Source organism: Anolis sagrei, chromosome 5, assembly GCF_037176765.1.
Source record: "Anolis sagrei isolate rAnoSag1 chromosome 5, rAnoSag1.mat, whole genome shotgun sequence".
NCBI lineage: Eukaryota > Metazoa > Chordata > Lepidosauria > Squamata > Dactyloidae > Anolis > Anolis sagrei.
This window is the reverse complement of record NC_090025.1, coordinates 24,197,620-24,221,972: the sequence shown is the minus strand read 5'-3', so window position 1 is coordinate 24,221,972 and position 24,353 is coordinate 24,197,620. Positions and strand designations below refer to the sequence as shown.

The 24,353-nt window shown below is 37.3% G+C and overlaps 1 protein-coding gene across 5 annotated transcripts in view; it reads left to right on the top strand.

Annotated features, from left to right (window-relative positions):
• UNC5C (unc-5 netrin receptor C) overlaps nucleotides 1–24,353 on the top strand; it is a 370,394-nt gene that overhangs the window by 198,938 nt on the left and 147,103 nt on the right. For all 5 annotated transcript variants that reach the window (XM_060779209.2, XM_060779211.2, XM_060779210.2 and 2 more), the window contains one exon: nucleotides 19,841–20,062. In XM_060779209.2, the coding sequence (XP_060635192.2) occupies nucleotides 19,841–20,062 (222 nt within the window). The remainder of the gene's footprint in view (nucleotides 1–19,840; nucleotides 20,063–24,353) is intronic.

Sequence of the window (24,353 nt, the reverse complement as noted above, 5' to 3'; positions counted from 1 at the left end):
TGTGATTAACATCAAACCAGACAAACTGTATTTCAGAAACTCCTTCAACAGAATGTTTGTGACGTATTGTGTCATTATCTTAGGAATGCTTGATACGTAGTATTACCAGTTTATTATATGTAGTATTACCACTATTTTAACCAATAGGCAGACATGTATGCACGGTTTTGCTAATAGTGATGAAGAAGTACCTGCACTATATATAACTACCTTTTCATGATCTTTCTTTTATTTTTAGTGTCATGTCCTGAATTGTACTTATATCAGAATAAAAGTACAGTGAGCCATGCATATGTTATTGCTTCAGAAACATATCTGTTATTGACAGGAAAGGAATGGGAGAGTTGGCAGTAAGTTAATATTTAATGCAAGATGAGTTTCATTACCCAATCTGCACATTTATTTCTGTATGGAAAATTGTGCTAAAACTGGACAAGGGAAGTTGTTGTTGTTGTTGTTGTTGTTGTTGTTGTTGTTGTTGTTTTTCCAGCTGGTTCTATTTTAACTTCTATGACTATAACCGCTGTAATTATTATCAGTAACTGTGGTTATTGGGTATCCAAATTAAATATTTTATTTTCACATCTATTTTCAATCACAATTTTATTATTCTGATGTTATTACTCCCCCCCCCCCCACACACACACCCTTTTGTATTAATGGAAAGTACATCTAGACTTAATATTTGAACTGAAGCATTTTAATGGGTGCCTATTTGTTCACATTACTGCCCAAAAGGACACCTGACCAGTTATGTATTTTGGCAACAAGGGAACTATGTTTATGATGTTCAATCTTCTTGTGCTGAAAGAGTCAGTTTAAGCAGCTCATTTCTTTATTATATTTATTAAATCGATCATAAACTGGTTTTTAGTCTGAAGCATAGTTGTAAACATAAGCATGATGAAATACCTATTACAGAGCTAAAACATTTAATAATCAGGAGTTTAATCACAACTCTCATGAACCAAGTAATAGATCCTAAATACTTCTCATATTTTTAAACCTTACAAGACCATTGAGAAAATCTCTTTGCCTCGCAGTTAAAATACAAGCATAAATTTTGTGTCAGAGATTCATGTGGATGATTTTCCTAATCTAGGGTATCATCAACAAGTACGTGCCACAATCACTGTTTCCACCTCCAGTATAATAACAATGATTTTGACTTGGCAGAATTTTTGCATGTATTAGTAGCACCTGGATTATAAAACCTGTGTCGGTCACCAACTCTATCTATGTGTATCCTCAGGCAGTTGACAATAAGCTCATACCACAGAACCAAGGTATTATAGGCATGGCTAACTAACATAACCAGGAGGGCATGATAATGTAGAATCAGTCTTGACTGGGTTTTAGTATTGTAGTGGGAAGGAAGAGGTAGTATATAGGCCTTGGAATTTAAACAATGGAGAATGAGGTACTAAACATGAAGAGAGAGAAAATAGCATATTTCCATCCTTTCTTTGTGTCAAAGTAGTTTCACAAAGATGTAGACCTTGGCATCCTGGGGGAAGATATGAATGTTGGTCTATAGAATATAGAATATGAGAACACCAGACATTAGATGACTACATAAAATGTATTGGGAAAATTCATGTAGCATAAGGTCATTGATGATGACTGCATAGAGCACTTGCTAAGGAAGAGAAGTGGATGTGGGCTTTTGTATATGGGCTTCTCATAGAAAGGATTTAAATAGAAATTTTAACTCTGCGTTCATGTTTTTTGTAATTAAACATTATTTTCCATGACTTTGGGGTTAAGCAGAGCACCTATTTCACAAGCCTTCCCCACTTGAGCAGTTAAGAGCACCTGCTGAACATAAGGACATTTCATCTCTTTATAGCTGGCGACAGTAATGCATGAGTGGCAGGTGAAGACATTAATCTTCTTAGCTCTCCAGAAATGAACTGTCATGTGGAGCAACTCATTGTTCATACAGCTACTGCATATTTCCTAATAGTCCTTCCTCACCAGGTTCTCAGTGGTGTCTATTTCAGGTACCTATTAGGATTTTTCAGATACAAAACAGATAAGATCGAAACTTCTTTTATTCAGATGGACCAACTTCCATTAGAAGAGTAGCAATAGAACTTCTGATCTTTCCACGTTAACCTCATTTGGAAAATGAGGGATACTCATGGTAGTTTCAAATTCTGTGCCTGATTTAATATGCCACAATCAAATTCAACCAAACAAATTCAGCTGGACATGATTTTTAAAATGGTACCTAATCAGATACAGTTCTGTCAACCACAGAATTTAATTTATGACGTGTAATGCAATTTCTTGTTATTGTATGCCTTCAAATATGGCAGTTCTAAGATTACTCTATCACAAGATTTTCATGGTGAGATTTGTTCAGATGAGGTGTGCCATTGATTTCCTCTGAGGTGTGTGACTTGTCCAAGACCACCCAGTAGCTTTCATGATCAAGCAGGAACTCACACCCTATACCCCATCTCTCTGCAACCCACACCCCCCCCCCAAACCAATGCATATTCAAGTCTAACAAGACAAATTGGAGTAATCATCCTTATCCACACCTTTATGTCTCATATGAATTGAGCTGAAATCATCACAGTAATACCTCTTGATGTCTCAGACTCAAGAGCCAGAGATGTGGAAATATCTTGTGAGAATATATATATATGGAAAATATGAATACTTCACATGCACATTCATGTCTCTCCACTTTAGTGGGTTAATTATACACAAGTTTGAAATGTGCTGCCTTGCAAAGTTGCTGAGCAAGAGGTTGTTTGAGAGGTGGCACACAAGTAAGAGGAAGCACTTCTATGACAGATCTGGCTCTTCTTCCTGTGTACCAAGAATTTCTGTTCTGCTCGGACAAAGGAGAGGTCCCAGGGGAACAGAGAAAAGGAGGAGGAATCAAATCCACAAGGTTCTGCTTCCTCCTCTTCCTGTTTGCCATGTGTTACCTGTCCCCCTCTTCCTTCTTTTGTCGAGGCAGAAGATGCACACACCATGAAGGAAAAGGAGAAGATGCTTTGATCCACAGGGTATGAGAAGTAGTGTGTGAACCAGATTTACCTCCCCAGTTCCTTGGGATCACAGTGATGACACCTCATTCCCCATTGGATGTATTGACAGTTTTTCCACTTTTGCCTCCCTAACCCCTGCAAAAGTGGAAAAAGAAAATGCATTTCTGAATGCAATTTCTTTGGATATTACTAAGGGAATAAAGCTAAGAGAATTGACTCTTTTAAAGTTAGGTAGTGATTTAGTTATGCTGTGATTTTACCACTAAAGATGAAGGGGTTTTGAAAAGAAAAGCGGATCAAGAAAAATGACCTTTTGAGTAGAAAATCTTCTTGTTCAGTTACTTAAAATTAAACTTGTATATGTTCCCTCAAGCCATCTCCTCCTCAAGGTCCATGTAGCCATTCAGTGTGACCTTTTATCTTAAACTTGCTGAAATTTGATATAACATTGCTTTGCTCCGTTAGTTGCAAATTACAAATTTGCTGAATGAGTCTGGCTTAACTGGCGTTATCTTTATGCTTCTTAGAGAAATAGTCCACATGCTTAATCAAAAGCTTGACTATTGATTGAACATTCAAACTGGACTCACATCTCAGACTAAAATTAGCCCATGCTGTCATATTGGTTGCTTACTGGAGTCACATGTTATTCTGGTTACTTTATCGTCCCAGCAGAACTTCCCATGTGGTGATAACATTCAACCAGTTCAAGGAGTCTAGTTTATTATTATGTTTATGTTTATTTATACCACACTTTTCTCTCCAACAGGGAGACATGGCCTAGAAGGGGTAGTGAGAGGTGGGGAAGTGGCAGCAGTAGCCAGGAGTGGCTGGCCCCCTGAGGAGGCATTGGTTCTGTCTTCTCTGCAGAATGACTTGATTTATGAAAAACCATAATTTTGTCTCCAATAGCTGCCCTTGACATGAGGTCAACATATACATGAGTATAGCAGTAGTTTTGCAAGCCATCTCCAGATTGCTTTTAGATCTGAAGACCCTTGAGAAAACTGGCATTATAGAAACAAGCTGTTTGAAACTCACAGCCATCTTCTAAAATGAATAAGCTGCCTGCCTTCCCTCACAGCACAACAGATAAAAGTGTGTGCTGTGGAGTACAGTACTACTATGGTGCACCAATACAATTCTAGTACAAATTCGAACACACATTTTGTAAAGGAGATGAAAAGTCATTGGATGATGGAGCTACACTTTGGTACTAAGAAATATGTGGATAAGATTTATGCAACCTAGGGTGGTGGTGGTAATAATAATAATAATAATAATAATAATTATAATAATTATAATAATATGCCCTATATACTTGTATAAGTCTAGAAGGGTTTGTTTTTTTAGAAAAAAAACCCCCAAAACATTTGCATAGCTTTCCACAGATGAATGTAAGTACTGTATCTAAACACTTCTCAAGAAAGGAACCATTCCCTTATGTGAGTAGAGTAGCAGAAGGCAAGAGGTTAATCCATTCTGGGAGAACCTGAATAAAGCTCTGACCTCCTTTTCTCTGTCTGTCATGGTTCTGCTTCTGATCTTTTTCAATGCCCAAATAAGGAAATGGGGATGGCTCCCAGGGGCAGTTGGCCCCTTAATTGGCATTGATGCTTTCCCATCTCCACATAATGACCCTCGAACTTACCCATGGGTCATATTGTAATCCATAAGTTTGGTCCCAGAACCTGCCTTTGACTTATACACGAGGTCAATTTATACATTTTCACACAGAACTTTAATTCACTGTCCAGTAAACTATTTATATTTGAACATTGGATTGCAGAGCAGAATATGTATTTTATAATGAACTGATTTTACCCATCTGTATACAAAGAGGTTTGTTTCCTTAAGTAGTGGTAAATAGGCCTGGGTAACAACGGAAAAAATTGTTTCTAAAATCGATTTGTATTTGGGTTTTTTTTTTGTTTCGATATTTAAAATAATTACAAAATTTTCCTTTTAAAAAGTTCGATATTTACAAAATTTCATAAATGGTAAAAAATTAACGAATCGATTTCCGAAACAATAACGGATCGATTCGTTAATGGCGGACGCGACCGCGAAATACGCTAAAAAACCTCCAAAACCTTCTGAAGCTTCTCTCTCCCTCTGTTGTTGACTGTTGGTGTGATATTATAATTTTTTTTCACTAATTAAACCATAAAACTGGCCCAGACATGCGGAAATAATAACGAAACGACCTCAAAACAATAACGAAACGAATACAATATCGAAATACGAAGCATTTACAAAACGTTTTTGAAAATTTGTTTTTTTAATAATTGCTCCAGAATGGTTCGTTATCGTTTTGTAATTGAAAAAATTAACGAATTATTAACGAATTACGAATTAACGAAACGAAACTGCCCAGCCCTAGTGGTAAAGGCATTAGGCAAGCAGTGTTAATTCAGGTGATTTTTGTATGATGCTGAAAGGATTTCTGTGCATGTTTTGAAAGCATCCTAAGAAAGAAATTTATTTGGGGAGGGGGCCAGCATCTAGAAGAGAATGGTGTATATTTTCTTTTAGCATTGTTGAAACTCTCCAGAGATTAACAAGCCAGTGTTTTTTTCAGAAGCATTTTTCTAATATATGTAAAGACCATGATATCCTACATGTGCCTCCTTTTAGAGAGAATGTGTTATACCCCTCACCACAGGTTCTCTTTGGTATTAGCTTTGATGTCAGCCACACACACACAAAAAGTCTCAAACTGTGTAAGAATTTGAGTACAACTTTTGTGTACAGAGGAGAATGCAAGGCCTGAGAGGTGGATCACTTTCTTGACTTTGATGACTTCCTTTAAATGAAATCACTTTGTGGTAGCAAGGGAATGGAAAGGGAGACTAGCAAATCAACAAGGTTTTTGTAGGAAAGTCAACAAAATTAGTTACTACAAGGGGGCAAAACATGGCACTATGTAACCAGATACTGCCATACATTACAGCAATTATGTGAACTATTAGCTTTCTGGCTGTAGACTGTTTCTGTAAGTCATAAGAGCCAGATGGAGTTGTACTGCCCCACTGTGAGCCTTCAAATTAATCCATTGAATTTGGAAGGTTTGGAGAAGCCAGAGAGTGTTTATATCAATGCACTAGTTGTATTCCGGATTGTTTTGCTGAATCTGTTGGTGGCTGGGAAGAAGCAGAGCTTTTAAAAACAGAATATACAAGGCAGAAAGATATGTGTTATAATATCCTCCTAGATTGATGAATCTGCTCTACAAAAAGGAGGGTCAGTCATGAAATGTTTTTGAGCACTAGTATATTTGAACACTCTATGAAGAAACAAAATAGACTGGAATGTTATATGTATTTATATCACTCATGTTTTAGTATCATGGTGCACTATGTACAAGAAGATGCCATATCTACAGACAGAGTTCAGTGAAGCTTATTTCTAGATAACTGTTGCAGAATTGGAGTCTAATTTTCTTTGATTTCAATGGAGCATACTTGAAACCATAGCTTTAAAATGCACACGCAACAGCATTACTGTTTAATATTGGGCCAAAGATTGGAAAAGTTACTTTTTTGGACTGCAACTCCAAGAATTTTTCAGCCAACATGGCCCAAGGGATTCTGAGGTGCAGCCCTGAAAACTAAGTCTCCAGGTTTTGTACTGGACACTGTAGTGTGCTTGTTGGTCCTGTTTTGCACTGCATTTCTAATGGGATGTCTAATATTGAGTTGGAGCTAACAACTTGCGTGATCATCCATCTGCCTAATTTAATAGTAAGATGTGGGGGTTTTACTAGACTCTTCAGAATGTCAGTAATGGACTTCTAATGCAATTGAGACATGTGCAGCAATAAATCAGTCACAAAGAGAAGGATTTATGAGTATTGCACAATTGGCAGTAGGTGAACTAGATACTGCATACCATCAGAATCCTGGGAATTAAAGAAATGCTTTGGCATCTAAAAAGTAGCATTTGGACAGAAGAAGCATGCATTTATAACTAAGCTACTTTAATTATAAAAAGACACTTAGTGTGCAATTTTGAACAGACTGCCTTTTGTATTCTCTTCTCTAGAATTATGTCTGCTACCTGGTATATAAAACTGAACGAAAATAAGTTGTCGTCTCTTTAGAGACTCAGGGAAAAACATGCCCTGAAGAGAAGATGCAATTACCCCAGTCTAATAGCATATTTAATTTTTTGCAATCTTCTGCAGAAAAAAGAAAAACTTACATAGGTTTATAAAAATATCTTTATTGTTTTTATTTATTTATATGGTTATGGAACATAGTGGGTTGTGCTAAAAGATAATTGCTTGCCTTCTAATTCCCACTAAATTTTATTATAATTTCATGGACAAAGCAAATACTTTGGACACTGCTTTAATTTTGGCCAGTCAGGAGGAACATTGACAGAGTGGCATGGTGTCTCAGTTATTGATCTCATTTGAAAATGGTCCCCAGGTAGTCTACTATTTTTCTATCGGATATCATGTTTAACATGAGCAGGATTCATATTCTGGAAAATATATCTTGTCTGAGCAAATGTTATGTTTCCTTGTAGAAATAAAATAATAATAATGAATCGACTTAATGTTGCATTTATTTTATTTTATTTTAAAAACTTACATTTTTCAGAGTTTTGTGTTTATAGATGATATCAAGGGGAGTAACCTTATTTCTGACTGTAAAGAATGAAATAAAATAAAATTTTTGAGTTTATGTTTAAGAATATTTATCAGTAACTTTCTCCTGGCATTTAGAGTGTTAAACTACATTGTAGTATTACATGTAGCACCATCATCATTAACAGTACCATACTCATGAGAAATGTTGCACTTCAGTCTGTTGAGTTCTTACATCACCTTTCATCTTCACGCAGATATGCTACACAGCAGCCTAAATCTAGTTTTTAGACACCAATAGACCAGAACCCTCAAATCATTGGAATTTATGTAAGTGTTGAGTTATCAAAGTCCCATTGATCTGGTGGGTTTCCCCTACTTGGCTCTAGAGACTGAATTTCAGCCTTTCCCCTAAGTGCCAAAGCGTGCCTTTAGGGGGCTGATGAATGAATAGGTTCAACAAAAACTATTTTAGCCTAAGCCTTGTCCATCTTTAATTAGTTACCAAGGTTAAAGGAGGGTCAAGAGCCTGGAGCTGTTTCAAGACTAATGTGTCAAAGAAAAATGAAGCCTTACACTATGAAGGAAATGATGCTGCTTAGAGGTGCAATAATTCTCTGACCCCATGTCAACCATTTGAGTTACTAATGGCAGTGGGGGGCTGAAATGTTTCTTGTGTTCATGTGTTGCAGGTGGTTCACAAGCTAAGGCTGCTTAGAGATCAGTCTGATTTTTTTTAAAAAAAACAATCTAAAGCTAAATGGAATAATGCATTTAAGCTTTATGAGCAAATGGAAAAGATGAGATCTTATCTTCTGACCCCGCATGCCTTTGCCAAGTTGTTGGCACTCCAAATCCAACATTCAGTTACTCAAGTAAAGTGAACACCATATATTAATGATTCCAAACTGCTCATAACCTGCCATCAAGAGCACATCTAGTTTGACTAGTGTCAGTTTCTTAATTAGATAAAGTGCCCGGAGCTCACACTTGGAGCTCTTATAAACTAAAGACAGTGCTTTTGTTGCATGAAAAAAGATGTACAGATAAAGTTTCTTGCTCAATTTGTGACCCATTTCTTTTAGAGCTTAAATATTTCATTAGTTTTAAACAAATGAAAAGAAATTGTGACAGCACAAAAGAATAACCACGAAAAGGCTTGTAATAATTAGAAGGAAGTTTCCATAGCACTCCCCCCCACCCACCCCAGCTTAAATAGACATGGAAAGCTTTCTTTTCAAATGAGGTGCTTTTTATAATCTGAGCCAAACCCACTCAATATGGGCAGAGTTTTAACTAAATTGCTACCCTAGCATCAGAAGTGTCTTATAAGCACCCAAAGAGAACTGGCAATCTGAACTAAGCATGCAATGTGAGCAGGCAGATATTTTCTTTTGCCAAAGCTATGTCATCCTTGCAAAAAATGTGTCATAAAATGTTGTTTGGCTAGGTACATCTAATTTAAAAGTGTGATGATAGAGTATTAATGCAGACTGCCCCTGCCAGATCAAGACAGTTGAAGGGCATGGTGTGGGATGCAAATTAGAAGAAAAACTTGGATGGACCATAGTGTGGGAAATGATTACTATGGCAGAGTAAAATCGAAAAACAAAAAACAAAAGAGAAGCACAGTTCAAAGAAATCATGATTTATTTAGCTGAAAGAGTATGCAGTGGATTGAGGAAGTATGTATAAATAGATTTTATGTACAAATGTATTACCGTATACAGTAGAGTCTCACTTATCCAACCCTTGCTCATCCAACACTGTATTATCCAACATAGTCTGCCTTCTGCCCGGATCCACAGTTGTTTCAATACATTGTGATGTTTTGGTGTTAAATTCATCAATACAGCAATTACTACATAATGTTACCATGTATTGAACTGCTTTTTCTGTCAATTTGTTGAAAAACATGATGTTTTGGTGCTTAATTTGTAAAACCATAATGTAATTTGTCCTTTAATATGCTTTTCCTTAATCCCTCCTTATTATCCAACATTTTTGCTTATCCAACGTTCTGCTGGCCCGTTTATGTTGGATAAGCAAGACTGTACTGTACTGTATATTCATGTATAGGTCAAATCGTCTTGTTGTATATGTCAAGGACAGGTTTTGATGCCAAAATTATGGATTTTGATAGGACCGATGGATAAGTCAATGGTCATTCCATGGAGAGGGTAAAGTATGAGTTCTGCTCCAGGGAGACTGCTGCCACCATTCAGATTGTCAGCCTGTTTATGTGTTATATCAATAATGCCACACAATCATAGACATTAAATGGAATATTACTACTTAGACCATTGAAGAATTCTCTTCTTCACTAGAGGAATACTAATAAAACAGTATTAGTAAAACAATGCAAATAAAAGTAATGTCATACCATCCAAGAACCTTGTTCTTCCCACTGAGCTTAGGCACAAGCAAATGGCTGCAGCCTGTCTTAGCTTGAGTGTACTTCTTTATTAAGAACTTTTGCTGTCTTGATCTCACTCTCACGTTTCTTGGCCTCACATGCCTAGTTTTCATATGCGAAATATTAGAGGGTATGCAGCAAGGCCTGCAATAATAACAAGGCAGGAAAAAAAAACCCTTACACTAAACACAGGGGCTGTGGTTAAACCGCTGAGCTACAGAACTTACTGACTGGAAGGTCAGTATTTCGAATCTGTGGAGTGGGCTCCCATCGTTACCCCCGGCTTCTGCCAAACTAGAAGTTCGAAAACATATAAATGTGAGTAGATCAATATGTACCACTTCAGCGTGAAGGTAACGATGCTCCATGTAGTCATGCCAGCCACATGACCTTGGAGGCATCTACCGTCAAGACTGGTTCTTCGACTTAGAAATGGAGATGAGCACCACCCTCCAAAGTTGGATTCAAGTAGACTTAATATCAAGGGGAAACCTTTACCTTTAACATAAAGTTAAAAACTTACTGCATGAGCATCACACATAATTGTAACCATGCATTTTGTTTGCATTTTCCAAGATATACTTGCCATATATTTGCCTATCTCCATTGACAGTGCACCAAGGAATGACTCGTTCAAAAAACCCCACTTCTATCCATAAAATAACTAGCATTTTTCTTTGGGGAAAAAGCAGAACCAAAACTATCTAATAAAGCTGTCGGTCCAAAGAAGCACCTGCTGTTAATTTCACACAAAACAGGATTTGTTGTTCCAGGAAAACCTTTAACTGCAACATTTTAGAAATGAAACATAGATCCCTAAAATGCCATTAACTCCAGCTGCCTTTGTTGTAATACATTGTGAGTGATTTCATGAATGATGAGAGTCCAAATGTGAATGAATGGAATAATCTTGGCAGCTATTCATTGTGAATTGCTCCTGAAGCATTCCAAAGTAAATTCTATTTGAGAAAATTTACTTTAGATTTCGGCAAAGAGATAATCTTCATATATATGACAGCATAATTTCATCTCTAGACTTTGAAACCAAGATAGCTAAAAGAGCTTGAGGAAAATGCTCTCTTGATCTGTAGCTGGCAACGTAAGGATTAGTAGAGGGATGTAAAGAATACGGTATTTTTTCTCTTCTTAGAGCTTGTGTGTACCAACTTAGTAAGCAGTAATCTTTGAAATAAGTTATGTATAACTAGCCACGTCACACTGTGCTTTAAGAAGAACAGTTTGCTTTTTTGTTGTGTGTGTACCTTGAATTTAAGAAATTTATGGAAATTGCATGAATTTCTTAGATTTTTCTTATATAGGGAATATTAGGTAGGTGGTGCATCTAGCTAGCTTTTAATTATTTTTCTAGTTATAGGGGTAATTTCACTAAATGGTGAAGAAAAAATCATGTATTTCAGTGTGGCCTTCCATTGTACCTAATGCTGCGCAATAATAGCACATGTACATTTTTTTTTCTGTTACCTTTACGAAGCACAATAGTAAACTCTTTTCAAATGCAGTACAACAATGGCTGGTGATAAACTAATAAATAAATATTAAAATTAGTCAATTAAATTGCTAATTAGTAACAAATAATAAAACTGATTTATCTGCTATGGCAATAACTACCTTTAAACATATTTCAAAATAAAAAGTGATATGCCTAAAAAGTATTATTTATTTATTTATTTATTTACATTATTTCTATCCCGCCCATTTCTGCCCGAAGGCAACTCAGGGCGGTATATTATATTCTCAGTTTTCAATATATTTGTGTTTAATGTTCATAGCATGACTAGTGGTTTTTTATTTGTTTCTCTTGATAATATTGACACCTCCAATGTCTTCAGACGAGGAGCATATTCTTTTTCGAGCATATTCTGGTAGGATGCTAAAACTTGGAAGAAAACAAAGGACTACAGATCTCAACCATGCATTCACAATACATTTTTAAACACTTTCCAATTTGCAGGGCTAAATTGTTTTCAAATTTTGCCTTTTACATAAAAAATTATATGAATTGAAACAGTTTGGCTCATAATCACCTAGATGTCCAGGTGGCATAGAGCTACAAACAACATCAGCTTAGTTTTGTGCTTTATTTCATAAAACTAAAAAAAATGTGACATTTTCCAGAAAGGCGCTAATAACTGTGCTCATTCAGCTTCTGTGATTGCTTTGGAGAATTCTCCTGAATGTGTCTGCACTTAGTATTTGATCCAGGCAGGAAAGCAACATTGGACTGTGACTTTGGCTTTGAAATTCAAGGACATTGTTGGTGTGACAAAGGTCAGGATTGGTTTGGATTTTGTTTTGTTCATCTGTAAATGAATTTGATTATTTTTACAGAAGAAGGTTAAAGAACCATGTAGAGAGAACACTGATTTGAAGGATCAAACATATTCCTTTAGAAAGTTTCATTTCGGAATGCCTCTGATTTAAACTGGTGCTAAGTAAGGGATTCCATTGTCATACTATTGTTATGGCGTTTAGACTAAACTGAAGGTCTGGAAAATCCTAGGAATAAGTCTCCATATTCACAATATGCTTAGGAAACAGAGAATGTAATATAAGTCAAGTAGTCCTTATATGAAATGTTTGGGATCAGAAATATTCTGTATCTTGGATCCTGCCCCCCCCCCCAAAAAAAAAATTGCTATTTTTACTTATACATAATGAGATATCTTGCAGTTGGGACCCAAGTTTAGACGCAAAATTATTGTATGCTTCCTATATACCTTATACACATAACATAAAAGTCGTTTTATAAAAAATACTTTTAATAATTTTGTGCATCAAAAAAAGTTTATTAAGCTACCAGATAGCAAAGGCATCACTCTCTCAGCCACCTGATTGGACAATTTTAGGATTTAGGATTTCGGAGTTCCAAATAAAGTAGACTTGATCTGCATTCAGGTTTTGTCCCAACCACAATTCTGAAATCTTCTTCCTCCATAGCAATATAAGGTCCGGAATAGCATGGCCTGTCATCGTCATCATCATCATCATCATCATCATCATCCTTTTAAATTACTTAAATCATGATCATAAGGAATGGGAATGAATTACTTACAGACTTTCCCCCATGTATGGTCTTTGCAAGTGAAAAATATCACAAACATGGTTAATGATTGAATAGTTCATTCATCTTTACAGGTATTGGTCAGTAAAAATAGAGAAGCTATTGGTTTTGTGTCTTGTTTTATTGAATGATAGGCATTTTATGCATGCACACAACAATCACTTCATCTATATTCTCTGAGCCTTAATTCAGAGAAATGTCCCAATGCATGTGGGATTATTGCGTCGCTATCCCATAGCACCAGAGAGAAAGGCATGTATGTTTTCACTGTGTTTGAGGACATCAAATTGCAATTCCTCTCCCTAGTGCCCAAATATAGGTGTCTATCTAGCATGTATACAGGAATGGGACTTGTAAAGATACAATTTGTCTGTCTGTGAGAGAAGGAAATAACATTGTGTGTTCCAGTTGCAAAAAAAATCTAATCTCATCTGGGAATTTAGAAAAGCTCAAACTACATTTACCGCAGTGATTTCATCCATCTGATAAGGCTTGCCTATTACTTCTTAGGGGTGTGCAGCAGATGTGTAGCTAAAGGCCTAGAATGCTGATAGAGATGAAAATATGGCATCTGATGGCTTGAGTTCTCTGTCTGTCTCTCCTTTTGTAGGATATAGCAAAATCCAATCATCTTTTCATTGTTAAACATTCTCTTACACAAAATTATTATCTTGTTGAATGAAGAAAAATATAAAGCCTGCAAAATGGATGAGAATGTCCCAGTATAAAATATGTGGATGGACATGGCTTTTCTTTTTATGGTTAACTGCAGGATACACATGTAATAAAAATAATAACTAAATAGATGCAAACATACCCTCCAACATTTCATAGATGTTCATAGATATGGGATACATGTCACCAAATAACATCAGAGTGTGATCAAGATGCCAAAAGTTGTTAATGAGCTTGTTAATCACGAGTTAGAAGAGGCTGTGTCAGTTTGCTTTTGCCATAGCCTACTGGGAAGAGCATGATTCCATCATCTGTCCCACTCCTTTGCACTTTGACAATTGAAGAAAACTGAGGACAGCAAGAAGGAGAGAAAAATTGGAATATTTCTAAAGCAGGTGAAAATCTGAAATGATAGAGGATTAATTGGGACAGTCCCTGCCAAACTGGGACAGTTGGAGGGAATATCCAAGTGGTCCAATTGGGCACCTTTAGACACTGATCATCAGGTATTAATGGGGACCTCCTTTTGATTCTGATCATATCTATTACATCACTGTCTTGGAAATGTGGTAATTTTCTCCTGCCCCATTTTAGACCCTTATGCTTATTCCATTATATGATGCTCCAGACTTTGACCCATGCAGAATTGTCATACAGAATTAACCCAGTTGGTTATATTCAGAGTAAATGCGTGTATCTGAAGAAGCAGAGGCATGACATGTCATCCTTTGTCCTTCCATGTGGTCACTGGGGATATAAATGATTTCTAGGGTGCATGTAACTTCTTTTTAAAAAAGTCCTGGAACCTATTAAATGGAATCCTGGTGTGTTGGCACAGGACAACAGAGCATAACTTTAAATACTTGGAAAAGGTGCAAGGTGACTTGCTTTAGCTGCACCTGTGATAACTGAGGAATTGTTTCATACTTTGGAAGTTCAGAGTTTAAAAGGTTCACCAAATGTGAAAATTTTATTGATTGTTTTGAAGGAGGCCACTGACATTGTATTCTGGAAACGACAAAGGGCAATACTTTTTGTAAAAAATATTTCTCTGAACAGAAAAAGTAGTCATCAAACACCTTTAGAAAGAGAGTTGCCATTAAGTTTGACTGCCTGCTGAGGTGACGACTGCAAACATTTGCAGATGTAGTCTAAGAGACCTCAAAGGTCAGATGGGTAGATTTTGTGCAGAATCATAACTATGTAGGGTTGCAGCTTTTCAAGGTCACAAGAAAGATGCTACCTAGAAAAAAATAACATTCAGGTTTGTAAAAGGGGCTTTGCATGTTTTTAGGGATATTAGTGTACATTCAGTTCTCCTGCCAATGGAAAATTTCAGTAGATAATAATAAGTAATTGTGTCTGCTCAGGTTTATGTATTTTTATTTATTTTGTTTATTTGTATTCTGCTTTTTCTCTCCATACAGAGACTCAAAGCGGCTCACAATTAAAAGCAGTTCTGTACAACGTAAAATATGCAAATATTGAAACAGTATTGAACAACATTAATATTAAAACAATATTAAAACCTTAAAAACATATATAATCACATCACAAAATCACTGCAGCCCTTGATGATCTTAAACCTCTTTATCTTTAAAAGCCTGCCTGAATAAAAAGGTTCCAGAGTCAAGGGACAGCCACCAAGGCCTTCTCTCTTGTTCCCACCAAGCAAGCTTAAGATGGAGGTAGAACCGAGAGAAAGACCTCTCCTGAAAATCTCAGGGTGAAGACAGGTTTGTACAAGGGGAAGCAATTGGCCAAATAGCCTAGACTTGAACCATCTAGAGTAGTGGTTCTCAACCTGTGGGTCCCCAGGTGTTTTGGCCTACAACTCCCAGAAATCCCAACCAGTTTTCCAGCTGTTAGGATTTCTGGAAGTTGAAGGCCCAGAGGTTTGGAGTCCTGGTGAGTCTAAACCTGACCAAGTAATGATCAGTCCATGACAACGGAACTGTAACCAGTTTCCCCAAACCATGATTACCATCATCCCATCCTGTACAGAAAACAAGGTCCAAAGTGTGTCTAGAAGCATGCGTAAGGCAACCGAAGACTTATTAGTAGGTTGGTTTTTATTGGTCCTGTTGGAGCACACAGTTTATATTACTTCAATCACAACATTGGTTAATTAAATCTGACTGAAAGGCTATTTCAACAAGCAAATAGAGTGGTGGGAACTGAACAGGGCGGAAGCAGAAACTGGATAATTATTTTGAAGAATAATGAATATTATGATATATTGAAGCCACCCATACTAAACAGTGGCAGGGAATTTGAATTAAATTTGATTATTTTTAAATTGGGAAACGTCCCGATAGTTTCTTCAGATGTTTGGGAGAGGCATATAATATGTACTGCCTAATTGTTCTGTGTGACTTGGCAAAATCAGCTGAGTTTTGTAGTAAATCACAGTAGAGGATCTGTCTGGGGGGGGGGGGGGATCATCCTTTAAGACAAGGGCCCTTGCCATAACTCAATGTATCATGAATTAGAAAAAACGGCACTCTGGTCACTAGAGACCAACTTGAGGGTACTACCTGGATAGTATGATGATGAGCACTATCAATACATGTATTGGGAGCTGTGAATCAAAATGGCTGATTTGCAATTAAATGATAGAAGAAGAAATAAATGTGTCCTCTGATTCATTTCTGACTTTTTTGTGCATGTACATATGTGACGACCAGTCCACATTCTAATGTTTCCTTTTGACATCCATAACAGGCGCTATTTTGATTTAAAATAATTAATTAGTCATATTTATTTATTTATTTATTTATTTATTTGCTTTATTTCTATACCGCGTTTCTCAACCTATAATAGGTGACTCAATGCGGTTTACACAATATTAATTACCACAACAATAACAATTAAAACACAGCATACCCAATAACAAACACACAACCATTCATACAGTGCCTCGATCGCAACCAAGATCCAGTCTCGTATCCTTATACCGTTCCTATGTTCAGTTTACCGTCATTCTGTGTACAATTGCGCTGATTAGCCAAACGCTTGCTCAAAAAGCCAGGTTTTGAGCTTCTTCCTAAATGCCAGCAACGAAGGGGCCTGTCTGATGTCGCTTGGTAGGGCATTCCATAACCGAGGGGCCACCACCGAGAAGGCCCTGTCTCTCGTTCCCGCCAACCGTGCCTGTGACGCAGGCGGAACCGAGAGCAGGGCCTCCCCGGACGATCTTAATGTCCGTGTCGGTTCATAGGAGGAGATGCGTTCGGAGAGGTAGGTGGGGCCGGAACCGTTTAGGGCTTTGTAGGCTAATGCCAGCACCTTGAATTGTGCCCGGTAAAGTTATTTGACTAACTTTATGACAAAAAATGATTTGATGTGATGATTGATGGTTTTGTTAGGTAATATCAGTTCAATATATAGATAAGGTATATTTTCTAAACAAAGTAGAAAGAGTGCGGGTGTGTAGGAGTTAAAATATAACTGCAGGAGGGATCACTGAAAGTCACTCCCCATTTATTTTGTTAATTGTTGTTTCCTATATTTTGGTGGTTTGTGTTTGCATCCATTCGGTTGTTTTGTGTGTCATCTTTTTAGTACTTTTGTTGTTGTATGCTTCATTCAGTTTTTATTTTGTGTAGGTTTTATTCAATAAAAACAATATTTATTTTTAATTGTTTATCCAATTTTTCCTGTGCTTGACTTTGGCTACAGTGGTCTTGACTCTTGCATTTGTGTTCATTAGAATCCATTTAAGAAACTAGCCTTGGTTTTATAAATGGTTAAAGACTGTGCCTTTAAATGACTTTAGAAAGGTTTGTATTCTTCTAATATAGGTTGTGTTGCAGTGGAGGTCCATGAAACCACAAACCTCTCAATTTACCCATGTCCAATAAAGACATGGTGTAATTCTAGCTATGAAGATAGATATCATGGTAGCAATCTATCCAATCCCTTTCATCTATAATTGTTTGTTCTTTATCTGTCTTTCTACAAGAGCTGTGGCTGCAGGAAAACTCTTTCATATCCTTTGTAATTCTGGACAGAGGAAAATATAGGTATATCTAGGGTAAAGAAAGGTAGTTGTCTGACATTTAATCTTCACGAAGACTGACGTGATGAGGAGAGCTAACTTTCTGCAGTATTTTTAGTTTGATATTCTGTGGCGCTTTATTGATCATCACCGGCGTCCGTCACTGCGTATAACGATAACTGCTTCAGAGGCAGAAAAGAAGAGATTGAATAAGGCCTTCAGGATTGTCAGCCTCTTACTGATAGATCTGTCAATAGTTACTGCTCCCTCATCCTTTTACCATTGTGAGAAAGGTTTGTCTTGGGTATCTCAAATGTTCCTGCATATCGACAAGAAGAGTTTAAAGTCAATGCAAAGAGCTTATGCAAGTGAAGTGCGATAATTTCCCCTCTTTAAAAAGCAGAATTAATGTCTGTGTTTCACAGATTCTAACAACAAGCTTGCCTGGAAATTCAGTTCATTTCCATCGGCTTTGCTGGTTCCTCTGTGTAAAACTTACTTCATTCATTTTTAACATACCAAGAAAAAAGCCCAACAGTTGTTATTAGAACATAGAACAAGACTGTTAGTTATACAAATATGATTTTCAGAGCATTAAAAGAGATATCTATACATGGAATTGAAATGAGTTGTAGCCATAGTAGGTGGTAGTATTTATGAAAATGGATATCCATCACATATACACCATATATATCTACAAATATACATATACAGTACTCTCAATCTGGTCATGTATGTGACTCCATCCTATTCTGTTCCCTACCTAACCACATCAAACTCAGACTGTTCTGGAAGTAAAAATGAAAAAGAAATATCAAAATTTAGGAAATAATCATGAATACAGTAACAGCATTTTTTTCATAAATATGGATCAAGTTAAATAAATGATAATGATAGACCTCTGGCCTTAGAAGATCAGATTATTTTTTTCTAAAGATGCTTCTTCCTCAATCATCCCTGCTGAGTTATGTGGCTATAGTCCTAGTTCACAGAGACCTGTCCCACTTCTTCAAAGGCTCCTTACAATTGGACACATTTCATTGCTCTGCATTAGAAATGACTTCTAATGAAGAACCTTCTACATCTCCTTGCAAAAGCATTCACATTGTGATTTTTCTCCAAGGTCTCCACATGCAGGTGTCCTGTTGTTATCATCTGGTAGCATTCAGCATCTTGGAGATTTGAAGCATAACAAACTTGAACATACATGTATGAAACTTGTGAAAGAGATTGATGAGAATTAATTTTCTAAGTATGAGGTTGCAGCCAAGGATACATGTTAGCATTTCATTGAAATGGTTCTATAAACTCATATAGAAATATTCTGTATATATACAAAGATTAAAAGGTACTATTGATTGGGAACTTGAATCAGAATATTGTATTCATCCTATTGAATGAGATGGTCAATACTTACTTAGTTTTAATGCCTTGTAGATTTTGATTTACGATGATATAGGACCAGATTGTACTTAATCAGCTGTCGTATCCCACAGTAGTAACATACTAACATTTATCACTCTTTCTACTGATGAACCATACTGTGAAAAGAGAATGAGTGCTTGGAACAATGTTAAACAGCTTAATACAACAATGCAAATCCTTGCTTATCATTACTAAAGTTAAATCAGTGTTGCTAGATCTAAAAAGAATAATTATCTAGAAAATTTTGCGATACCAATAAGCTACAAGTCCAGTGTAGCTTCCAATATTTTGTTGCTTCCAATATTTTTTATAATTGGTAGCCAGTAAATCGTGCTGTTGGGAAAATAAATTGGCCTCTTTGCTTATTTTGTTGTAATTTTGCATGTGTTATATAAATAGACAGCCATTAACGCAGCAAAGCTTTCTTAAATTTGCCAAATTTCACAAAAGATTTATTTGAAGCCTTCATAGAGTAATCTTCTAATGATTGCTGTTATTTATATAAGGATTAGAGTCTCTATTGTAGTTATGTCATTTATAGTCCCTTGAAATAAAAGCTTAACATCATTTATCTAGATCGGATTAAATTTTAGGGTTATTAACTGTTCATTAATGTTTCCCTTTGTTTTCTTTCTTACAGATGATGACTTTTTTCATGAGCTCCCAGAAAGCTTTCCTTCTGATCCTCCAGAGCCCCTTCCACATTTCCTCATTGAGCCTGAAGAAGCCTACATTGTGAAGAACAAGCCTGTGAACCTTTACTGTAAAGCTAGCCCAGCTACCCAGATCTACTTCAAATGCAACAGTGAATGGGTTCACCAAAAGGACCATGTGGTAGATGAAAGAGTTGATGAAACATCTGGTAAGCTGTTGTTGTTTCAAGGAAATATATTAATGACTGTGCTGGGTAGACTATTTTAAAGAGCACTACATTATGGCATTTCTGCTTACTCAGCTGCAAATGAGAAAATAAATATAAAATCTGTGGGAGTGGGTGAAGCAACATTGTTTCTTTTTCAGGGTTTTTTTTTTTTAAAAAAAATCAGTTATCTCATTGCTTCATTGTGCATCTTGATCATAAGTATACTCTAGGAAAATACTCTTTTGATGGCCAACTATAGAATAGAAAGTTGGTCTAAAAGGGGCCACTTTATTTGACCTATTTGAATGAATTGGGTGTGAAAGGAGAAAGGATGGGGGGGGGGGCAATGAAATGCAGGCCCAACTGAGGCCAGGTGTCAACCTCAGACTACCCTCCTCATCCTTCCCTTGAACCAAACACAAGAGGAGATAAATTCAATAGTTGGGTTGCTCCCCTGCCATTCACTTCCTGGAAACTCAGAACAAGTCCCATGGCATTATAAATGAGAGCATTATAAATGTTAGTCTCAAGAGTCAACCCCCTTTGCATCTCACCAGGTACCAGAAACTGTAGAAGCCATTCCAGAGACCTACCCATCACCAAAATGGATAGCTTAGAAGGCTAAGAGGATACATGATAGCTATGTATAAGTATGTGAGAGGAAGTCATAGGGAGGAGGGAGCAAGCTTGTTTTCCGCTGCCCTGGAGACTAGGACACAGAACAGTGGCTTCAAACTACAAGAAAGGAGATTCCACCTGAACATTAGGAAGAACTTCCTGACTGTGAGAGCTGTTCAGCAGTGGAACTCTCTGCCCCAAAGTGTGGTAGAGGCTCCTTCTTTGGAGGCTTTTAAACAGAGGCTGGATGGCCATCTGTCTGGGGTGCTTTGAATACAATTTTCTTGCTTCTTGGCAGGGGGTTGGACTGGATAGCCCATGAGGTCTCTTCCAACTCTATGATTCTAAGAGAATATTCCTATCTAGCTCCAAAACAACCAGAAAATTCACACTGCACTGAGGGTGTAAGGGTGGGGCACACTGCAAGGATCCAAAAATGATCCAAAAAGACACATGAGGGAGTGGCCAGTCCTTAAACAATATATGGCTAACCCCCATCACATGATGCATTTTGGTTCCTTGGGCCACATGCATAGTCCCCTGGCCTCTGAAGATGAAAGTAATCAAAAGAGTACCATTCTACATTTGTCCAGGTATGCATTGCCATTCAATCCTCTTTTCCAAATAAAATTCATAGTTCTCTCTTTCATCTGTTGTTATTGAGGTAAAAATCAGATAATTGACCAAGCCATGAGGAAATCAACCAAAGGCATGAGACCTGGCATACTAATTGCGACCTTCCCACATATACAATAAAGTAGTGCTATAAAGGTCTACACAGGTTTGGTCCAGGTTTACATTTGTTGATTTAATGCATGACAAGTACATGTACACAGTAACAATTTTACAGGGTTTTCATTAACCACATTTAATGCAAAGGTGAGTGGAAATCAGTTTGCAGTCTAAGACGCCTACCAAATATCCCATGAGCTATAGACATATTTGTGCCAATGATGCGATTTCTCTTGTTTTGAAAGATTAGTAATCAATACACCGAGACACAAGTAAGATAGAGAGGCAGATCTTAGTGCAGTTTGACAGCAATGAAAAATCACTCAGTGCTAAGCAGGGGGGTTTCTTTCATAAGAATTTCACCACTACTTGGACTAATTACCCCCCCCCCCCCCAAAAAAAAAAATTCTGCTAGAAGACTTGTAAATCTCTTAGGTTTTATTTCCTTCAGCATATTTATTTGCATGCACTTCCCAAACATACAGCCTTAACAATGCAGGGGTGCACATAATATTAGCTTAAGAAAATGGTGAGATGTTATAGTGGGACCACTTGTGAAATCAGTTTGATGGGAAAAAAATCAATACTGCCCTTAGAAGTAATACTTTTATTATTCGGCAAATATACATGAGAAAAAAATCACAATATAATGGAAATGGTCAAGTACCCAGTTCAAGTTGATGCCAATATAGCATGATAAGACCCCAGGCGTATTATGGCATTTAATCAATTAAAAAACAAACAAACAAACACACAACCATATACAGTAGTCTTGTGCATTTTTATAGAATCACTATCCATTTCTGTTTGTTTCATTCATAATGCCCTGCTTTCATTTTTGAGTGCCTCTCCCGAAAATGGGAATGAACATTTTTGTTCCAGGTCCAAAAAAAAAAATTCAGACCATTGGTCAAAATGGGCAGCTTTTCCAGGCTCCCCTTTTCCTCAGTTTTAGGGCTAGATGGGTGAAAATTGCCACACATGGAGGGCACATATATAATCCTTAGCCCACCAAGTTTTAAAGTGTTTGGATCATCCCCTGATTTTTAGGAATTTTTTTTGTTTCTATAAATAAAATCTCCCTAAAAACATTACCTCTTTTCCTCCACTGGCCCCACCTTCTAACTTCTCCAGGAGCAGCAGAAGGAAGAAGGCAGGCAGGGCACCATTCTTCCTGCCAAATGATGTTCCACACACATCGCCCAATGCTCAGCCCCACTTGCTTCTTCTTTAACTAGTGGCAATTGGGGGGGGGGGGGAGGAGAGAATTCAGCTCTCCTTCCCATCATTTTTGGCAATGGCATGGTTTGTTTTGAAGTTGCCACCTTGGGTCCTTGCTTGCTGCTATTGCTGCTGTGCTTGGCACCCTCCTCCTCCTCCTCCATCTCTCATGAAAGGAAGTCACCTCCATCCCTTCTCCTCTTCCTCCTTAGATTTATTACCCTCCTCCTCTGATCTTGGAGCTACCACTGATTCCTTGGGTCATTGCTGCTGCTGTCTGGCTTACTCTAGAGCAGTGGTTTTCAACCTGGGGTCCCCAAATGTTTTTGGCCTACAATTCCCAGAAATCCTAACAGCTGGAACACTGGCTGGGATTTCTGGGAGTTGTAGGCCAAAAATATCTGGGGATCCAAGGTTGAGAAGCACTGCTCTAGAGTAAGAGGTGTGAAGGAAGAAGAGGAGGGGGGCTGGAGGGGGTGCCTTCCTCGCATGAGAGATGGAGGCAGCACTGCAGAAGCAACAACAAATGACCCAAGATGGCTGCCCCAAGAGCTAAGAAGGAGCCACACACTCTCCAAGGCATTTTCAGTAGTCTCCCCACTTTCAGACAAGGAAGAGTGCTAGCCTCCTGGAAGAGGAGAATAAATGAGACTTTAATTTTTGTTTGCTAAGGATTAAAAAAAAGATTAAACTGTGCTTGCGAAAAGCAGGCAAGGAAACAATACCTGCTCCTGCTTTCTTTCATTTCAGGCTAATTTTCATTGGGGGGGGGGGGGGGGGGGGGTCCTGTTTTGTGCTCCGGCCCAAAACAAAAGGAACAAAAGAACAAATGTTAATAATTATAGGATGACAACAAATACAGGTGGTACTTCAATGTATGATTCTTTAGTGAGTCCTCTATGAAAAATATCAAACATTTTCCACTGAAAAACTAAGTAGCTGAGTCTTGCATTGGGCCAGATTTCAGAAATTCATGACTTCTTTGAAAAAGAATAAAACCATTTTATTTCATTTCAACCTCTTCTCCAAAGCATGTCAAATACAATAAAAAGAAGAGCATTGTAGATGAGCTGTCAGTCTTCAGCCAGAGAGCGTACCTAATTGACATGTCTAACTGAATATCTGCATAGATGTCTACATGTGTCTGATGAACTAAATTCCAGCCACAAAAACATATTCTTGACACCAGACAAGGCAAATGTTGTATGCCCTTCCTGTCATGTGTTTTCATTTCACTGACAGCTTTGCGTATTTCAGAAAATGCTAAATCCACAAGAAATTAGAAGTATTAATATAACTTTTTTAACAAAACTTTTTGTCCTTAGAAAGTATCAGTAGTTCCCTAGTCAAATCATATGGCTTACTGAGATGTTCCAGCCAAAAAAAGCACAAGTTCATTCCCTCGTCTATAGGAATCCCAGTTCTTACTGTAAACATCTCTCTTTAAGCAGTCCAAATCATTTTCCCCATGTAATATAGCTGTGCAATTACAGCCTTTTTGTTTGTGCTGTATATGAAAGCATTGTGAAATTACAATCTTTTTGTCTGTGCTGCATGTGAAAGGCAGAAAATAAATCAAGATTATGTAACATTTAAGGCGGCCTGTGGATGCTGTTTTATTTATTTTTCCCAATGATACTTAAATTCTTAATAAGCAGGCTTGTAAACAGCCATCCAGCCTGATGTTAGCTGTTAACCAGAGATGGGAGATGGAGTTCCA